Genomic DNA, 19684 nt, shown 5'->3' on the forward strand with positions numbered 1-19684 from the left:
AAATGGGACAAATCTAATTTTGCCAAAAAAGTTGAGACATCCATCCAGGGCCAAAATGGTAGGTATGGTTACCCTAGCAGGGGTTGTGCCCCCCTTTATCTGGCCCACATCCATTGGGAGTTGGGGTCTGAGTTGGGAGTGGGAGCTGGGGATTGCAGGGGGCCAGGGGCTGCAATCAGGGGCCAAGAGTGGGGCCGTGGCTAGGAGTGATGCTGGAGGTGAGGCTGGGGCTGGGGGCAGGGCTGGAGTAGGGCCAGAGAAGACCTGGAGGCAGAGCAAGGATGAGTTGCATTCCCCCGGCCCCCAGTGTGGGTTGACCCAGGCCCCACTGCTCTCACAGCGACCCAAATGTTCCTCCGCCCGTGCCCTCCTAGGCTGTGGTAAGTCATCCAGAGAGCCCAGGCAGCTGTGGGGAGACCATGCCCTCCACCTGCCCTGGGTGAGGGACCAAGATGCCCAAGAAGCAAGAGCAGCCCCAGCCCGTGGCCTTGTCCCCCAGGACGCATTGCCCAGGAAAGACAGAGGGTTCAGGGATACCCATAGTGCCCCAGGCTTCCTGGGTAGCTCTGACCCTGCCCCTGGCTTCTGGCCAGGCCAGGGGGCAGAGCCTTATGGGAAGGAGAGGAGCAGGGTGTGGGGCCCTGTGGCAGGGGGAATGTTGGGGACCCCAATGTTCTTTATGCCCAGGGACCCCAATAAATCTTAATCCACCTCTGGTGATGGGGTCCAGATTAATACCTAAGACCTGGTCTACACTTAAAAGTTTTACCAGTATAACTACTTTTGTTAGAGATGTGATTTTTTTTTTTCTGAAATAGGTATACAGGTAAAAACTGTGAATGCAGCTACACTGGTATAAATTTGGTATTTACCAGTATAGTCATTCGTCTTCCTGTATTGGACTGGATTTGATGAACAATCGAGGTCCCTTTCAGTTCTATGATTGGAACAGCTATATGGCTATTAGCAGCTTTGTACTGATATCATTGCATCCACACTCGGGGGGAAGAAATGGTACCACGTTAGCTATACCCAGTGTTAAAGCCCGACAACTTTCTAATGTAGACAAGGTCTTCGATTAATAGATTCCAAGGCCAGACGGGACCATTGTGGTCATTTTGTCTGACCTCCTGTATAGCACAGGCCAGAGATCTGCCCCAAATCATTCCTAGAGCAGAGCATGTAGAACAAACATCCAGTCTTGATTTAAAAATTGTCAGTGACAGAGAATCCGCCGCAACCCTGGGTAAGTTGTTCCAATGATTAATTATTCTCACCATTAAAAATGTTCACTTTATTTCCAGTCTGAATTTGTCCCATTGGATCATGTTATACCTTCCTCTGCTAGATTGAAGAGCCCTTTGCTTGTTCCCCCTGTAGGTCTAGATTGGGATCACGTAGGGTGACCAGATGTCCTGATTTTTTAGGGACAGTCCCAATATTTGCGGCTTTTTCTTATATAGGCACCTATTACCCCCCGCTCCCGTCTCTATTTTTCACGCTTGCTGTCTGGTCACCTTAGGATCAAGTCACTCCTCCATTTTCTCTTTGTTAAACGAAATAGATCGAGCTCCTTGAACCTATCACCATAAAGCCTGTTTTCTAAGCCTTTGCTCCCTGGGGCTCTGTCTCTGGTGTTACGAAGAAGGGAAGGATTCTGGCTAGATCTGACTGTGCCCTGCGTCTGGAAAGGATCCAGTGGCTGCAGCCACTAGAGGGCCCTGGATATGGCCCAGGAATAGGAGTCTGCTTCCTCTGCTCAGCTTATCAGGGCTGACTGAGCTTCCGCTGCTGCTGCTGCATCCGGCCTGGAGCTGGGCTGATGACTGGCTGCTGTTCCCTAGTGGGATCTGATGCCCAGCTTCCCAGCTGCGGTAGGGACCGTCTCTGGCTAGACTAGCCCCCCTGGGCTCTGCCAACGTTAGCTCCTGAGACCGGGTGATAGAGAGAGCAGGGGATGGGGCTGTGCAGAGCGCCGGGCTGTGCGAGACCCCAGAGCGGCTGCCCGAGGGAGGCAGAGATGGCCCTGGGGAGGGGAGGTCCCCTGCTGAAGGAGCAGAGAGAGAGAGAGAGACTGAAAGGGGAGAAACAAGTGGAGAGAGGGAATCTGCTACCGCCATCTCCCCTGGCATTTCGCCACCCCTGACGCGCATGCACACACTGACACTCCGCACAGACACGCTCACACAGTAACACACACACACCACCATCTCCCCTGGCATTTTGCCACCCCTGACACGCATGCACACACTGACACTCCGCACAGACACGCTCACACAGTAACACACACACACCACCATCTCCCCTGGCATTTTGCCACCCCTGACACGCATGCACACACTGACACTCCGCACAGACACGCTCACACAGTAACACACACACACCACCATCTCCCCTGGCATTTTGCCACCCCTGACACGCATGCACACACTGACACTCATAGACTCATAGGTCAGAAGGGACCAATATGATCATCTAGTCTGACCTCCTGCACAAAGCAGGCCACAGAACCCTACCCATCCACTTTTATAACAACCCCTAACACATGACTGAGTTATTGAAGTCCTCAAAATTGTGGTTTGAAGACCTCAAGCTCCAGAGAATCCACCAGCAAGTGACCCATGCCCCACGCTGCAGAGGAAGGCGAAAAACCTCCAGGGCCCCTGCCAATCCGCCCTGGAGGAAAATTCCTTCCCAACCCCAAATATGGCGATCAGCTAAACCCTGAGCATGTGGGCAAGACTCACCAGCCAGCACCCAGGAAAGAATTCTCTGCAGTAACTCAGATCCCATCCCATCCAACATCCCCTCACAGACCATTGAGCAGACTTATCTGCTGATAATCCAAGATCAATTGCCCAAATTAAACTATCCCATCATATCATCCCCTCCATATACTTATCAAGCTTAGTGACACACACACACTTGCTCACACATGCTGACATGCAGACACGTTCTGATCCACCCACTGCTATAATACCGACACAATCCAAGAAGCTGATGGACCTTAGCCCACTCACATGCTGACACGCTCGTGCAGCCTGACGCACACATGCTCATGCACATGCATGTACGCTGACACATTTACACAGACGCACGAGTCATACACATGCACTGTTTGACACACAAACTTATACAGACCCCCTCCGGCACCCACCCACCCACACTCACACAGGCAGAGATCACAGTTTCCTGTCCATTCCCCGGGCTCCCTTCATTAGCTTCATCTGTTGGACAGACTGTTGGGGTCTGCAGAATAGCACATATTTCATAGATGTCCAACAGGACCCATTGTGCCCATGCAGTCAGGCCTCCTGCCTAACCCAAGCCAGAGAATCTCGCCCAGTAACCACTGGCTGAGCTGTACTTCCCAGAGGGCATGTACCCAGCCCCAGCTGACCTCTTGCTCCCCATGTTTGATTCCATGTCCCTGGCACATTCCCTGAAACACCTAACAAGCCCTGAACTCACCTTGATTCTTTCCCTCACTCTGAGCAGGATTCCCAACAGCAAATCTGACGTGGTTCCCCGGACAGAGGGAAGGGAAGAGCTCCGTGTCCTGAATTTCTAGGGTCTGGGCACGGGGTGGATTCTCCATCACTGGACGTCTGTTAAAATGAAGATGCGGCATCTCTTTCCCAAAGTCAGGAGTCACTGGGCCAGAGGCAGGAATGGCTGGGGGAGATAGGAGGCCAGGCTGGAAGGGCACAGTGGGCCTTTAGGCCTAGATATCTATTTCCCTAGAGACAGCAGCACAGCGGAGAGGTACAAAAAATGAAACCAGCTCAAAGTATTTGTGAGTGCCGTGAAACAGCTGGGATCCCACAGAGCTGCTGTGAACTTTCCCAGCTCTGCCCCCATCTCAGCCAGACTGGGATTGTACCCAGCAACTGTGGCAGCATCACTGGAAATCTGGCAGCTGCTCCCTCACTCAGCTACATTTCCCCTGGGTGTTTGGAGGGGGCATGGTCATCCTCTCTCCCCCGCCCCCGGTAACTTATTTGATCTATCCAACAATGATTGATTTCACCACCTTAGCCATTCCCCATTCTGAGGATCTCCTTTGTGTCCCCCAGCATTGCCCAGCAGAGAGAATGACACACATCCAGATTCTTTCTCGTCCCAGCAGGAACTGAGATTTAAGAGCAAGGACGAGGAGGGAATCGGCAGCAAGGAGGTGATGAGACAATGGATCTGGATGGGACCGCCTCAGGAATCTCTGAAGCTGAGGAACACCAGAGTCCTGGGCAGGGAGAAGCCCGCGAGGATCACAACAGGTTGGAAGAGCAGGCAGATGGCGATCCTGATGCTGTCAGGGGAAGTTTAAATGTCCAGGATGGCACCCAGACAGGGGAGGATCCAGCCACATGGGCTGAGCCAGGGAGAGGCCCCAGTGGGAGCTCAGAACATAGGTCCCTGGAAAGAACCCAGCTGCGGCAAAAGCCCCATTGCTGCCCTGACTGTGGGAAGGCATTCAGCTGGAACTCCCACCTCATTCAGCACCAGCGGGTTCACACAGGGCAGAGGCCCTACAAATGTCCTGACTGCGGGAAGGGCTTCACCCAGAGCTCAGACCTCATTACCCACCAGAGAACTCACACAGGCGAAAAACCGCACCGCTGCCACCAGTGTGGAAAATGCTTCAGTGTCAGCTCGGGGCTGGCCCGGCATCGGCGCGTCCACACTGGGGAGCGCCCCTACAAGTGCCCTGAGTGTGGGAAGAGCTTTGGTCGCAATTCCAACCTGCTGACCCACCAGCGCACACACACAGGGGAACGCCCGTACCAGTGTGGGGAATGCGGGCAGTGCTTCAGCCTCAGCTCCACCCTTGCCAAGCACCGGCGGCTGCACACAGGGGAACGCCCCTACACCTGTGCCGACTGCGGGCAGTGCTTCAGCCTGGGCTCCACCCTGGCACTGCACCGGCGCAGCCTGCACACGGGTGAGCGCCCCTACCAGTGCACTGACTGCGGCAAGCGCTTCAGCCGTAGCTCCAACCTGGCCACGCACCGCCGCAGCCTGCACACAAATGACCGGCCCTACAGCTGTGCTGAGTGTGGCAAAGGGTTTGGTCGCAGCTCAGACTTGCTGGCCCACCAGCGCAGCCACTCCGAGGAGCGGCCCTATCACTGTGCTCAGTGTGGCAAGGGGTTCGGCCGCCGCTCCAATCTCCTGGCGCATCAGCGCAGCCACACTGGGGAGCGGCCCTTCCCGTGCAGGGAGTGTGGGAGATGCTTCAGCCGGCGCTCTGACCTCGTCAGCCACTGCAGGACCCACACCGGGGAGCGGCCCTACCTGTGCGCCCAGTGCCCCAAGAGCTTTGGGCAGAGCGCCGACCTGCTAACCCACCAGCACACCCACACTGGGGAGCGACCCTACCGCTGCCACCAATGTGGCCAGAGCTTCAGCCTTAGCTCCAACCTCCTGGCCCATCGCAGGGTCCACACCGGGGAAAGGCCCTACCACTGTGCCCAGTGTGGGAGGGGATTTACCCGCACCGGCAACCTCCTGGCACATCAGCGGCGGCAGCACGCAGTGGGAGAGACCACCTGATGACACAGAACATGTGCAGGGAGAGATAGCCCACCTGAGGGCACAGTCCACGCGTGGGGAGAGTCCACCTGCTAGCACAGAACATGCATGCAGGAGAGTGACCACCTGATGGCACAGAACATGGTATGGAAGAAAATTATCTTGAATGCTTATGACTCAATGTCCTCAGAGATAAAGAACAAGATGCAGTATTAGTTGGTGTCTGCTACAGACCACCAAATCACACTAAGGGAAAGGGAGACCAGATCCTTATACACCTATCTATAATGTGTAGATAAAAATGCTGTGTGGTCCTGGGGGATTCCAATTTGAGTGACGTATGCTGAAGGTCTCATGCTGCCAGTATTAAAACATCCTTGGAATTTCTAAACGTTATAGATAATGTCCTAACTCAAAAAGTATTGCATCCAACGTGGGGATTGACAGATAAAGAGGAAATAATCACAGAACTAAAAATTAATGGTAACTTAGATACAAGTGATCATTACTTGATCAGATTTATACTGTGCAAACAGAATAAAGTCCAGACCAGTGATATATATACTTGGTGATTTAAAAGAGCCAATTTCACAAAGCTGAAAACAATTATGAACCAAATCACCTGGGAGGAAGAATTGAATCAGAAAAATATGATTAATCATTGGGAATTGCTTAAGACTTTATTAAATGCTTAAAAAGCCAAAGTCCCACAATTGAGGAAGAAGGCCACTGATTTGGTTCAGAGGGGAAGTGAAGACAACTGTAGAAAATAGAAAAAAAATACAGTGGAGTCACATCATTGGCACATTTAACTTATGCGATTTTAACTATACGCACCCGGCAAAAGAAAAAACAAAAAGAGAAAAATAACAATTTAAATACTGTACCTGTAATGCGGGCAATTCCGCCTGCCATTCTAGTCAATGCGCGTTTGACTATATGTGATTTTCGCCTTACGCGCTGACTTGAGAACCTAACCCCCATGTAAGATGCAACTCCCCTGTATATAACAAACGGAAGAAAGGGGAAGTTGATGAACATAAATCAGAAGCTAGGAATTGTAGAAAATTGATTAGAGAAGCGAAGGGATGCAAGGAAAAACCTATGGCCAGCAGAGTTAAGGACTATAAGAAGGAGTTTTTAAAGTATATTAGGAACAGAAAGAATCCTGACAATGGTCTTGGTCCATAACTAGATGGAAATGGTAGAACTGTCAATAATAATGCAGAAATGGCAGAAATGTACAACAAATATTTCTGTTCTGTATTTGAGAAAAAAATAAATGATGTTGTCATATCATATGATAACATTCCATTCCCAGTATCGCAGGAAGATGTTAAACCGTAGCTACTAAGGTCAGACATTTTTAAATATATAACTTGCATCCAGAAGTTTGAAAAGAGCTGGCTGAGGAGCTTGCTGGACCATTAATGGTGATTTTCAATAAGTGTTAAAACACTGGGAAAGTTCCAGAAGCCTGGAACAAAGCTGTGCCAATATTTAAAAAAGATAAATGAGATGACTGGATAATATGGGACTGTCAGTCAGACACTGATCCTAGGCAAGATAATAGAGCACCTGATACAGGACTCAATTAATAAAGAATTAAAAGAGAGGGTAATATAATTAGTGCCAATCAACATGGGTTTATGGAAAATAAATCCTGTCAAACTAACTTGATACATTTTTGGATGAAATTACAAGTTTGATTGGCAAAGGTTACAATGTTGACACAATACAGTTAGACATCCGTAAGGCATTTGACTTGGTATCACATGACAGTTTGATTAAAAAATTAGAAAGATATAAAATTAACTTGGCACATATTCAATGGATTAAAAGCTGACTCACTGATAGGTGTTTAAATGTAATAGTAAGAGGAGAATCATCACTGAATGGGTGTATTATTAGGGGGGTCCTGCAGGGATCGGTTTTTGGCCCTACCCTATTGAACATTTTTAGTGATGACCTGACAGAAAACATAAAATCATCACTGGTAATGTTCGTAGGTGACACAAAAATTGAGGGAGGGGTAAATAATGAAGAGAAGGTCGCTGATTCAGAGCAAGCTGGATTGCTTGATAAACTGGCTGCTAGCAAACAAAATGTGTTTTAATATCTACGTCTAGGAACAAAGAATGTAGCCAGACTTACAGGATGGGGAAGCAGTGACTTTGAAAAAGATTTAGGGGCACTTGTGCATAATCAGCTGAACATGAGCTCCCCTTGCAATGCTATGGCCAAAAGACCTAATGCAAATCTTGGATGCATAACCGGGAATCTCAAGTAGGAGCAGAGAGGTTATTTTACCTCCGTATTTATCACTGGTGCTATCACTGCTGGAATTCTGTGTCCAGCTCTTGTGGCCACAATTCAAAAAGAATGTTTACAAATTGGAGAGGGTTTCAGAGAAGAGCCATGAGAACAATTAAAGGATTAGAAAACCTGCCTTATGGTGAGAGACTCAAGGAGCTCAATCTATTTAGTTTAACAAAGAGAAAGTTAAGAGGTGAGTTGATTACTGTCTATAAGAACCTACATGGGGAACAAATATTTAATAATGGACTCTTCAGTCTAGCAGAGAAAGGTCTAACACAATCCAGTGGCTGGAAGTTGAAGCTATACAACTCAGACAGGAAATAAGGTGTACATTTTTAACAGTGAGAGTAATTCGCCATTGTAATAACTTACCAAGGATCATGGTGGTTTCTCCATCACTGACAATTTTTCCATCAAGATTGGATGATTTTCTCAAAAATCTGCTTTAGGAATTATTTTGGAGAAGTTGTCTGGCTTGCGGTGCTCAGACTAGATAATCGCAATGGTCCCTTCTGGCCTTGGTATTTATGAATCTATGAACTTGCGCAAGGAGAGAGAGAGACTCCCTAACACCATAGAACACGTGTGGGAAGAAGAGAGAGAGAGAGACCACCTGGTGGCACAGAATATATGTGCTGTGGTCTCCATTGCAGAGGCAAGGTCAGAGCTCGGCTGCCTGCCAGATGCTGCTGCTGGGCCACTCTATCCCCTGCTCACCTGGCATTTCTCAGACTTAGATGGAGATGCTCACCCCCTGTGAGAGCAGCTGCGACAATGACAACACTCTGATGGATCTGAGACACAGGCCCTGCACCCTGCCTCACAAGACGAGATATTGGCAGAGGAGGGGTAACCATTATGGTGCCCAATAATTGTATGCTTTGCTGGAGCCTTAAGCGTCAGTAATAATGTGAATGAAAGGCTGTGAACCAGAGGAGGCCTGGCTTTGGTAAAATAGCAATGTGTCCGGTGCCAGCTAACCAAATAAGCACATTCCTGACTAGAGAAGACAATATAAAAACACACAGATCCCTCAAGTACCGTAACTATGTCAAAACATTCTTAAGAGATGGTACAAGAGCACACCGACCCCGTGTAAAATGAGGGAATGACAGGATAATGGATGAGAATGTTTTGTTCAGACTATCAAATACAAGGAACTAACAACGTCTGGAGTACATGGATATTTGTCTGTATCAGTGTATAAAAGGAGAAGTCGTAGGAGGGTATCTGTGTGCTCGCCAAGGGGACGGCATCCTGCCGTGCTGATTAAGCAGGTACCATTGTTACAAGCATACATGTGTTAGTGTATCTGTAGCTCTTACGGGGGGCTAGTACTGTCCTGTGTCGAAAATAAACCTGGCCGAGCGCCTTCACCACCGAACCGAGCCTGTGGTCTCTCTTTGTGGACAACATGGAGGTTTGTTGAATGAGCAGCTGCTAGTGCAGCTGACATCGGAGCGGAAGCTGCAGCATTTAGCAGCCTTAGCAACACTGCAGCTGTAACAACACTCCACAGCACTAACAACAGTAATCCCAGACTCTGTGACTCTGGTTAAACTGTACCACCCCTCCCCCCACACCCCATCTGGTTTTCTGGATTCTATTGGCCTCATCATTCATGAATAAAATAAAACAGGAACCTTTCCATTAGCTTCAGGGGCCACTGAATCTGTATCTGACAGATTGCACTAAATTAAGTTTATGGTTTAATTTGGTTTCTTACTTTGAATTGGAGCTAATAAAACAGGACTGAGTTTCCCAGCGTCACGCTGAGTGAACTTTATGCTGAAGATGAAAATAGTTGTGATTGTAAGTAGGGGTGAGATACCAGTCCAGCCTTCTGCATAACCCGGGTCAGAAAAGCTCAGGCTCAAGGTGCTTGGCTGTATGAGCAGGGGACTAGTGAGGATGAAAATTTATCTAGGTGGCAGATTACACTGGTCTACAATTTTTGAGAAGTCGTCTGCTTCAGAGATAAAGTGTGGTATTTATTATATATTTTGATGTGCTGAATTCAAATATGACAATTAAAACAACTGATTGGCTACTGTTTCTAAGATATTTACGTTTTTACATTTTATGTCTATGTATATTGTGTAGATAGTAGAGTTTTAATCATAAATTGTAAACCTAGGTCTTTTCATGTGTTTATGGTTGCTTTACATGATAATATTTCACCTGTCCTGTTTATGTAACACTTTAAAAATCAGCAAAAGGGTTATATAAATAAAATTTATTATGAAACAAAAGGCAAAAAACTATTATGTACATAGTTTAGTCCTATTCAGTGTCTACTCGGCGCTTCTTGGCTTGTCTCTTGTATTCATTAAATGGAGCATCTCTTGTCACTGTCCAGCAATAGTCTGCAAGCATTGATGGGCTCCATTTGCCCTGATAGCGTTTCTCCATTGTTGCAATGTCCTGGTGAAATCGCTCGCCGTGCTCGTCGCTCACTGCTCCGCAGTTCGGTGGAAAAAAATCTAGATGAGAGTGCAAAAAATGTATCTTTAGTGACATGTTGCAACCAAGGCTTTTGTATGCCTTGAGGAGGTTTTCCACCAACAACCTGTAGTTGTCTGCCTTGTTGTTTCCGAGAAAATTTATTGCCACTAACTGGAAGGCTTTCCATGCCGTCTTTTCCTTGCCAAGCAGTGCATGGTCAAATGCATCATCTCGAAGAAGTTCACGAATCTGAGGACCAACAAAGACACCTTCCTTTATCTTAGCTTCACTTAACCTTGGAAATTTTCCACGGAGGTACTTGAAAGCTGCTTGTGTTTTGTCAATGGCCTTGACAAAGTTCTTCATCAGACCCAGCTTGATGTGTAAGGGTGGTAACAAAATCTTCCTTGATTCAACAAGTGGTGGATGCTGAACACTTTTCCTCCCAGGCTCCAATGACTGTCGGAGTGGCCAATCTTTCTTGATGTAGTGGGAATCTCTTGCACGACTATCCCATTCGCAGAGAAAACAGCAGTACTTTGTGTATCCAGTCTGCAGACCAAGCAAGAGAGCAACAACCTTCAAATCGCCACAAAGCTGCCACTGATGTTGGTCATAGTTTATGCACCTCAAAAGTTGTTTCATGTTGTCATAGGTTTCCTTCATATGGACTGCATGACCAACTGGAATTGATGGCAAAACATTGCCATTATGCAGCAAAACAGCTTTAAGACTCGTCCTCTATGAATCAATGAACAGTCTCCACTCATCTGGATCGTGAACACGTTATAGAAATCAATATATCTATATCTCTCTCAGCAGTTCCCAAACTGCAGATGGGGTTGTGCTGATCCCTACTGTACAGAGATTTCCATTTTGCTCTGCACATATACAGTGCATGTGATGTCATGTGCACGTACAAGGTGGTCTACAACATGGTGTCATCCAGCAGAAGAGGTTTTTTGAATGACAATTGACTAGGGTCAAAATTTTGCACAGAAAATGTTGGTGGAAAATGGCCTTTTTCCCAAAAACGAAATCTTTCGCACACACAAAAATTGATATTTTGCATGTCTTTTTTTACAAAACATTGTGACATTTCTTAATTGAATGTTTTATCAAAAATATAATGCTATAGATGACATATTGAAATATTAGAAAATTGTTTACTGTAAATGAAATGTCTATAACTATTTTCACAATGTTTTGATTAATTTTATGAAAAATGAAAAACATCTCTTGAAACTTTGGAGTGAAAACAACTTCAAAATTTCTTCTGAACTGAATTATTTTTTTTAATTTATATTTTGACCATCTCTACAAACTTGCTATAATTTTAAAACAAGCTGGCAGTTTTAGCTGATCTGTGTCATTGTATAGATATAATAGACTTAACTTCTACAGGGTCTATGACTTGGTGCAGCACCGTGTTCTGATTAAAAACCGAGCTCCATGCCAAATCAACGTAGAAGTTCAATGGAATAAAGACCGGGTAACTAGGCTAATATACAGAACCCAAACCCTAATATACACAACTCCACCCATAATCTATACAGCCCTAACCACAAACCTAACCAGCAGAACCTGAACCCATCCTTAATCTGCTCAGATCTAACTCCAAACCTATTCTGCACAATGCTAAACCCAGCTCCCTTATCTGCGTCACCCTAATTTGCATAACCCAACCCTAAACCTAATCCGCCTGTCCCCAGCTCCACCTCTAATCCGCACGACCTGCACCATCCTAACCCAGGAGAAAAGGGTTAAAATCCGAGCAGCCAAATCCTCCACTTCGCAGCGCAGGCAGGGCTGGGAGGGACCGGAATAACAGAGGGACCTTCCTGTGCCAGCCCCCGGGCAGCTGGGGCCCCGCTCCTGAGCCGGTTCCCGGTCCGTGCGTGCACAAGGAGGCTGCAGCGGGGCCCTGGGGGAATCGACCCGGCCCGGCGGTGAGTGGCGGCGCCGGGGAGCCCCAGAGTCGCTGCGAGAGGCGGCCCCGGGACGGGAGGGAAACAGCCGCAGAGGCAGGAAATCGCTGCCTGGAGGAAGCAGCAGAGCGAGGTGGGGATCGGAGCCGGGGGCAGAAAGAGACACCCCCACTCAGCCAGCTCGGGGGCATCACGGGCTGGGCGGGGGGTCTGTGCACTGAGCCCTGCAGGGTCCCCGAAACCAACCATATTAGCGGTACCCCCGAGCCAGCTAGTCCCCCTGGGGCTGGATCAGAGATTCTCCCCCGAAGGACTCTCATTCCCCACACCCCTGAGCCAGTCAGCACCGCCTCCCCCGCCCAGGCCCCATGTCCAGTATTCTCCCACACCCCTGAGCCAGCCAGCACGCCCTTCCCCACCCCCATGTCCAGTATTTCCCACACCCCTGAGCCAGCAACACGCGTGCCTTCCCACCATGCTCCAGTATTCGTTCCCACACCCCTGAGCCAGGCCTAGCACCGCCTCCCCCGCCCAGGCCCCATGTCCAAGTATTCTCCCACACCCCTGAGCCAGCAGCACCGCCTCCCACCCCCATGTCCAGTATTCTCCCACACCCCGAGCCAGCAACACCGCCTTCCCACCCCCATGTCCAGTATTCTCCCACACCCCTGAGCCAGCCAGCCCGCCTCCCCCGCCCAGGCCCCATGTCCATATTCTCTCCACACCCCTGAGCCAGCCAGCACCGCCTCCCACCCCATGTCCAGTATTCTCCCACACCCCTGAGCAGCAACACCGCCTCCCACCCCCATGTCCAGTTATCTCCCACCCACACACCCCTGAGCCAGCCACACCGCCTCCCCACCCCCATGTCCGTTTCTCCACCCCTGAGCCAGCCAGGCAGTACTGCTCCGAGCCAATCAGCCAGCAGCAGTAGTGGCTTGTCAGTGAAGGGGCCCAGCCACGTGCCTTTTCGTAGATACTCAAGGCCACTGAGCCCATCCTGCCCAGCCATCTGCATTATCTAGGCCAGAGGGTCTCCCCCAGCAAATAGCACTAAGGGCAGGTCAGTTATGCAGAGCCACCCAGAGCAGCCTCTTGAGCTTGTGTCTTAACACGGCCAAATGCAGGGTTACACTCTGGGACAGAGGAGGTAGCCTACACTTAACAGATGAGGGGCTGTATCCTGGAAAGGCTTAGGGGTCATGGTGGAAACCTGCTGAACTTGAGCTGCTAGTGGGAGGGTGTAGCTGAGAGGGAATATCGCAGTCCTTGGCTGTCTGAGTAGAGGAGTAGCAAGGAGAAGCCGGGAAGGAGGGGTTACTTCTGTGTGTGGCATCAGTAAGATTGTTACTGGAGATTCTATCCAGGTCAGGTGTGCACACTCCAAACAGGGTAGTGCCAAATTGCTAAGGGCTCAAAGAAGAGCTGCAAGAACAATTGGAGATCTGGAAAACCTGCCTTAAAGCGAGAGGCTAAGGGCTTGCCTACACAGCAAAATGTACTGGTATGGCTATATAATTATTCAGCTATCATTATAGTGATACCACCTGTAGAGAGATGCTTTGCACCAAGCCTAATACCTTAATGTTCTTTTACTTAATCATATAGAGCATAAGAGAGCACAGATCATACAGAGCAGTAAACATCTGAAATTGCACCACCAGTAACTCAGCCAGGATACAGGAATTGGTGGGGGGGAGGGGAGGATGGAGGGACAAAATGGGCCTTTCTTCTGGCCTTAACATTTATGAAATGTGCTGTTCTGCAGAGTCCAGCGGCCTTTGCAGGGACAGAGCTAAGGGAGGGAGCTCTGGGAATGGATGGGAAACAGCGATCTTTGTGTTAGTGTCCATGTGAGAGAGAATCTATGAATGTGTGTGTCTATGTGTGCCCATAGAGATGATGATGCCCGGCTCTCTGCTCCAGCAGGTCTGAAGGCGGCTATCCCTCCAGGCGTGGTGAGCTGAGGATGAAGAAGGTGTCAAGGAAAAGCCAGAATGAGAAGTACCGGCTGAAATACAGCCGTCTGCGCCGAGCGGCCAAGGCCATGGTGTTCGAGAATGCAGCCCTGTGCGATGAGATTGCCCGGCTGGAGGAGAAATTCCTGCGGGCGAGAGAGGAGCGTCGATTCCTTTTCACCAAGCTGCTGCAGCTGCAGGCGCTGTCAGCCGAGGAGGAGAGCCCGGCGGTGCCACTGGGGGGCATCTCAGCAGGGTACGGCGTGGCACCGATGCCTGGCCCTGATGAGCCAGCGCCTGCAGGGAAGCGGCCCAAGAAGGGCAAGGAGAATGGGCGTGCCACCAAGCGGCGGGCAGCACCAGACAGGGGGGTGCGGCGGCTGGTGCAGCCAGTGCCACTGGACCCTTCGGGTCGGCCTGTCTTCCCCATCGCGCTGGGTGGGCTGACGGTCTACAGCCTGGGTGAGATTGTGGCCGACCGGCCAGGCTTCCACGATGAGGGAGCCATCTACCCAGTGGGCTTCTGCAGTACACGGGTCTACGCCAGCATGCGGCGCCCTGACCAGCGCTGCCTCTACACCTGCCAGATCAAAGATGGTGGAGTGGGCCCCCGCTTTGAGATCGTGCCTGAGGATGAGCCGGGCAGTGCCCTGGCGGGCACCACGGCTGACACCTGCCATGTCCAGCTGCTGGCGGCCATCAGTGCTGCCCAGGGGCGGCCTTACCCTGAGCTGGAGGCAGCTGGGGCTGATTTCTTCGGCTTCTCGCACCCGGCCGTGCACAACCTGATCCAGAGCTGCCCCGGGGCCCGCAAGTGTGCAGCCTACCGCTGGGTGCGCTTCGAGGTGTGTCGTCCTGGGGATGGGCAGGTGCCCCAGGGGCTGCCCGACAACTGCGCCGCCACTGACTTCCAGTCCTTCCGCCGCCGGGCCCAGGAGGAGGAGGAACGGGACCGCGCAGGGGGCAGAGCTGGGGGGCGTGCACTGGGGCTGACCCCTGCCCAGGCCTTCACTTCCCCCTGCTCCTATGAGGAGGTGTTCCTGAGCCGCCCTCTTGAGTCTCCCAGCCATGGCAGCCCCGATGGCTCGGATGACTGAGACCATCTCTCTCCCTCAACCCTGGTGTGGCCTCCACGGAGCCTCCGCCGCCGCCCCCCCTATCCCCCGTACGGTCTGCACAGCTCTTCCCAGGGAACTGCCCCTCCTCCCACCAGCCTATACAGAGTTCCCAGCCCAGCATGGCCCCCACAGCTCCTGCCACTGAGCCCCCTCCTCCTGTGTGGGCATCACATGCCCCTGGCATGATCTTCATGGCTCCTTCCACTGAGCTCTCCCTCTCCACCACAGCATGACACTCCGCCCCCCGCTGTGCTGGCCCTGGTGGTGGTGCTCTCTGTGGGAACCTGTGCAGCTGACTCCAAGTGGGGCTTGTCCCCACCCTGTGTGAACACTCTGCTCACTAATAAAGATGGTGGTGGAAGCCACATCCCTGGCTCTGTCCGCTCCCTTTCCTGGGTGTAGGAGGGAGGGGAACAGAAGGGCAGCTGGACGGGTGAGCTACCCCTGCCCTGTTCTTGTGGCTTATCCAGTGTTAACAGTGGGATCCGAATCTGGATCCCAATCCCTGTTCACTCAGCCATGTGGGGTGTGAGCTTAAGGGGCCACCCAAAGCTGGGCAGCAGGGTTTGGACAGATGGGGCAGCCTATCCCCTCCCTAGCGGCATCCTGGGGCTGCCCCCTACCTCCAGACTAGACTCAGCCACTCCAGCCGAGGCACAAACAGGCCCTTCCTCCATTGGAGTAGGGCTCAGACCCATATCTCACCCACATCCACCAGACTAAATGTGCCACAGCTATGTGCCAGCCAGACCCCTTCCCCTTCCCCTTCCCCCAGAGCTGGCTCCCCACTTGTCTGTAACCCTGTGCCTTCCTGTTGTGCTGACACTGCTTGATCTCCCAGGAGACACACTGCCTCTCCCCCCCCCACTCTCTGCACTTCCCATCAGAACCCCGCCCCCCCATGTCAGGGTAGACCCTGACTCAGCTGACCAGGCTATTCCTGGCTGTGGGAGGAAATGAGGTCTAGTGGGTTGGGAGGGGAATGGAACTCAGGACTCCTGGGTTCTCTTTGCTGGGGGGGGAGGGGGGGAGTTGAGTCTAGTTAATTAGAGCGGTGGGAGGGGCTGGGTTTTATTCTCAGCTGTGGCAGCCATAACCCATGGGCTGTCTCTGACTCTGTACCACGCTGCCGCCTCTGCGGTCCCCGAATGAGTTAAAGACACTAAGTTCCTGGAATGGAGCCTGAAGCAGGGAGGGGGACGGGATAGCGCAGGGACCTTCCTGTACCAGCCCCGGACACCTGGGTCCCGAGCCCAGCTCGCCTCCCCGCCAGTGTGTGCGCAGGGCGAGTCCCAGTTTGCAGCCCCGGGGATCGCCCCGGCTGGGCGGTGAGTGGGGCGAGGCGGCCACGGGAGCAGAGGCAGGAAATCGCTGCCTGGAGGAAGCGGCCGCGGGGCCGGGTGGGATCGGGGCTCAACCGCAGCTGGGACTGGAGACACCCCCCGCCACACACACCCGGGTAGCCCCGGGGTTTGTCCTGCAGGCGAGGACAGGCCCTGCCCTGCCTGGGGGAGTGACTGTGCCAGCGATGATCCCGGGTATGGGCTGACTTAGGCTGTGGGGAGGAAGCGTAGGGGCAGCCCAGCTGTGGAGAAGGCATGAAGGAGGGGGGCTGGTGTCTGGTGGAGCAATGACTCCCTCTCCTGTTCCCTGGCCGCGCAGTCTACCAGGGGTGAGTTTGTGGGGTAGGGGCTGGAGCTGGGACTCGCCCAACTCCTCTAGATGCCCACGTGGTGGGAACAGCGGCTGGGCTGGCACTGAGGGTCCTCAGTGACCTGTTAGTGGGGTTTCTGCTTTTGGGGTTCACTAATGTCAGTTTTTCAGGTGTTATTTTTAACAATTTTTGAGTTCTGTGTAGATTTCGAAAAAATGGGGGGTGGAGGGTTTCAGGGCTTTCTCTTTGTATATATTGTAATGAGTAATCTATTTGCTATGGACCCTTGTGCACTTTTACTTAGCACTGCTTCAAACAGCACTGTGTTAGAGCACACTAGGGAGCTTCTAGTGCACACCAGCAGGATCTGTGTGGACCAATTAATGCTCAACATATTTGTTCATTTGAGAAATCATACTCCTGCAGTGCACATTACTGTTCTGTCTAGACAAGCCCTTATAACCCTTCCAATGTTTGATTTCTTTTCTTTGTATTGTGGTGTTTTGTGGGTGTTTATCAGCTAAAACCTAAAATCAGATGCCCTACCCATTAGCAATGCCCCAGGCATCCTGTGCCCAAGTAATGCCAATTTAGGAGAACATTATGTCTCTTGTGATATGCAATGTAGCTGTGTTGGTCCTAGGATAGCAGAGAGACAACGTGGGTGAGGTAATATCTTTTATCCGGGATTGTCAAATTATTAAAAAAAATAATTACAATTAATCACGAGATTAAAAAAATACTCCCGATTAATCACAGTTTTAATCGCAGTGTTAAACAATAATAGAATATCAATTTAAATTTATTATAAATAGTTTTGGATGTTTTTTCTACATTTTCAAACATGCTGATTTCAATTACAACACAGAATACAAAGTGTAGAGTGCTCATAGTGCTCACTTTATTTTTCAGTTCACCTCATACTACTGTGGTGCAACCTCTTTATTGTGAAAGTGCAATTTACAAATGTAGAATTATTTTTTTACATAAACTACACTCAAAACAATGTAAAACTTCAGAGCCTACAAGTCCACTCAGTCCTATTTCTTGTTCAGCCAATCGCTCAGACAAACAAGTTTGTTTACATTGACAGGACATAATTCTGCTTGCTTCTTAATGACAATGTCACCTGAAAGTGAGAACAGGCATTCACGTGGTACTGCTGTAGCTGGCGCTGCAAGGTATTTATGTGTCAAATATGCTAAACATTAGTATGCCTCTTCATGCTTCGACTTGTAGGTTCTAAAGTAGTGATAATAATTCTACATTTGTAAATTGCACTTTCACAATAAAGAGATTGTGCTACAGTACTTGGATGAGGTGAACTGAAAAATACCATTTCTTTCGTTTGTCTTTTTTACAGTGCAGATATTTGTAATCAAAAATACTAATATCAAATGAGCACTGTACATTTTGTTTTCTATGGTGCAACGGAAATCAATATATTTGAAAATGGAGAAAAACATCCAGAAATATTTAAAATACATTTAAACTGGCATTCTATTATTGTTTAACAGTGCGATTAAAACTGTGATTAATCAGGACTAGTTTTTTAATCTAGTTAATTTGTTTCCTGTTAATTGCTTGCGTTAACTGCAAGTAATTGACAGCCCAACTTTTAATGGACGGAACTTGTGACACAGACACTGGCTGAGTGCTGGGCAAGGACTCCCAACTCCTGGGTTCGATTCATGGTCCTGCTATAGACCTTGGACAAATCACCTTTCCTCTTTGGGCCTCAGTTCATACTTCTGCACTTTGTCTATTTAGAGTAGACAGCAGTAAGATGTTCAGGGCAGGAAGTGTCTTCCACTGCGTGCCCGTGCAGCACCCCGGGCAACAGAGCCCCAAACTCGGTTGTTGGGTGCTCGTGCGGTCCCTGGCACAAAGGGACCCTGATCTCTGCTGGGATTTCTAGGTGCTACTGTTGCTAGTGACAATAAGAAGTTCTCAGTGCTGTGATAATCTCCGATCCCTCCTCTCTGCTGTTCCAGGGGCAGGCGTCCCCGTTCCCAAACCTGACCTCGTGTCCCACATGGAGCGATGGGAAGAGCTGCAAGTCCCAGATCCCCAGTACTCCAAGGAACAGGAGATGCCAAGAGGCACCCACGAAGGTGAGGGTACTCGGAGACCATCTGTGAAGGGCCACCCTTTGATTTCACTCCTGGCACTCCAGCAGGTGAATAAAGAGGAGAGGGTAGCTAACTCCCTCATCTTCCGTGCTAGGCAGGCTTAGCCTCCTTGAGACACCTCCAGCTCTGGAGATCCTGGGAGGCAGTTTTTCCCCCTTAACCATCATGCAAAACCAGGCTCTCAGGAAGTGTGTGTCTCTTTAACCCCTTGCTCCCCCTTGGTCTTTTGACTGTCCCCTCCCCATTTCATGGGGGTGGGGATGATTCAGGCACAGATTGTCAAAGGTTCCCATTGATTTCAGTGGAAGTTAGGTGTTTGAAGTACTTTTGAGGATCTGGATCTCAGCCCTAGGAAGGTGGGAGGCCAAAGGTAGCTAGTCCTGGGTGTGCAACTCAAGAGCTCTGACCTGGGCTATTGTCCAGTCACGGGTCCCGACTGCCAGGATATGGGACTGACCTGATAGATGCTGCAGTAACCCTCCGTATGTTAGGCAGACAAACATCTAGAGCGGCTATAGATTATTACAGGCCACTCCTGATCTGCCACCGGCATCTTTTCTGCGCGTCAGTGCAGCAATGACTCTCATCTGGCTCATCT

At 50.3% G+C, this 19684-nt stretch overlaps 2 protein-coding genes across 6 annotated transcripts in view; both read left to right on the plus strand.

The window, feature by feature from the left end:
* Positions 1–1574: 1574 nt before the first annotated feature.
* LOC116825107 (uncharacterized) overlaps positions 1575–19684 on the plus strand; it is a 36754-nt gene continuing 18644 nt past the window's right edge. The window contains exons 1-2 of one of the 3 annotated variants that reach the window (XM_075065920.1): positions 1575–1874; positions 4127–9235. In XM_075065920.1, coding sequence (XP_074922021.1) covers positions 4189–5553 — 1365 coding nt within the window. In that variant the 5' untranslated portion in view covers positions 1575–1874; positions 4127–4188 and the 3' untranslated portion in view covers positions 5554–9235. Of the gene's footprint in view, positions 1875–4126; positions 16629–18948; positions 19069–19684 lie in introns of those variants that run through there. The other 2 variants (XM_075065919.1, XM_032780838.2) reach the window with 2 other exon arrangements.
* On the plus strand, positions 12174–15665 carry TBRG1 (transforming growth factor beta regulator 1). Of its 3 annotated transcripts, none has more exons than XM_032780865.2 (2): positions 12174–12245; positions 14154–15665. In XM_032780865.2, the coding sequence occupies exon 2, from the start codon at positions 14194–14196 to the stop codon at positions 15277–15279; it is 1086 nt and encodes a 361-aa protein (XP_032636756.1). In that variant the 5' UTR covers positions 12174–12245; positions 14154–14193; the 3' UTR covers positions 15280–15665. The 3 variants fall into 3 exon arrangements, with proteins under 3 accessions (XP_032636756.1, XP_032636757.1, XP_032636755.1); XM_032780866.2 differs by having other exon boundaries at positions 12184–12357; XM_032780864.2 differs by lacking the exon at positions 12174–12245 and adding an exon at positions 13599–13688.

This window comes from Chelonoidis abingdonii, chromosome 4 (assembly GCF_003597395.2).
Source record: "Chelonoidis abingdonii isolate Lonesome George chromosome 4, CheloAbing_2.0, whole genome shotgun sequence".
In the NCBI taxonomy this organism is placed as follows: domain Eukaryota; kingdom Metazoa; phylum Chordata; order Testudines; family Testudinidae; genus Chelonoidis; species Chelonoidis abingdonii.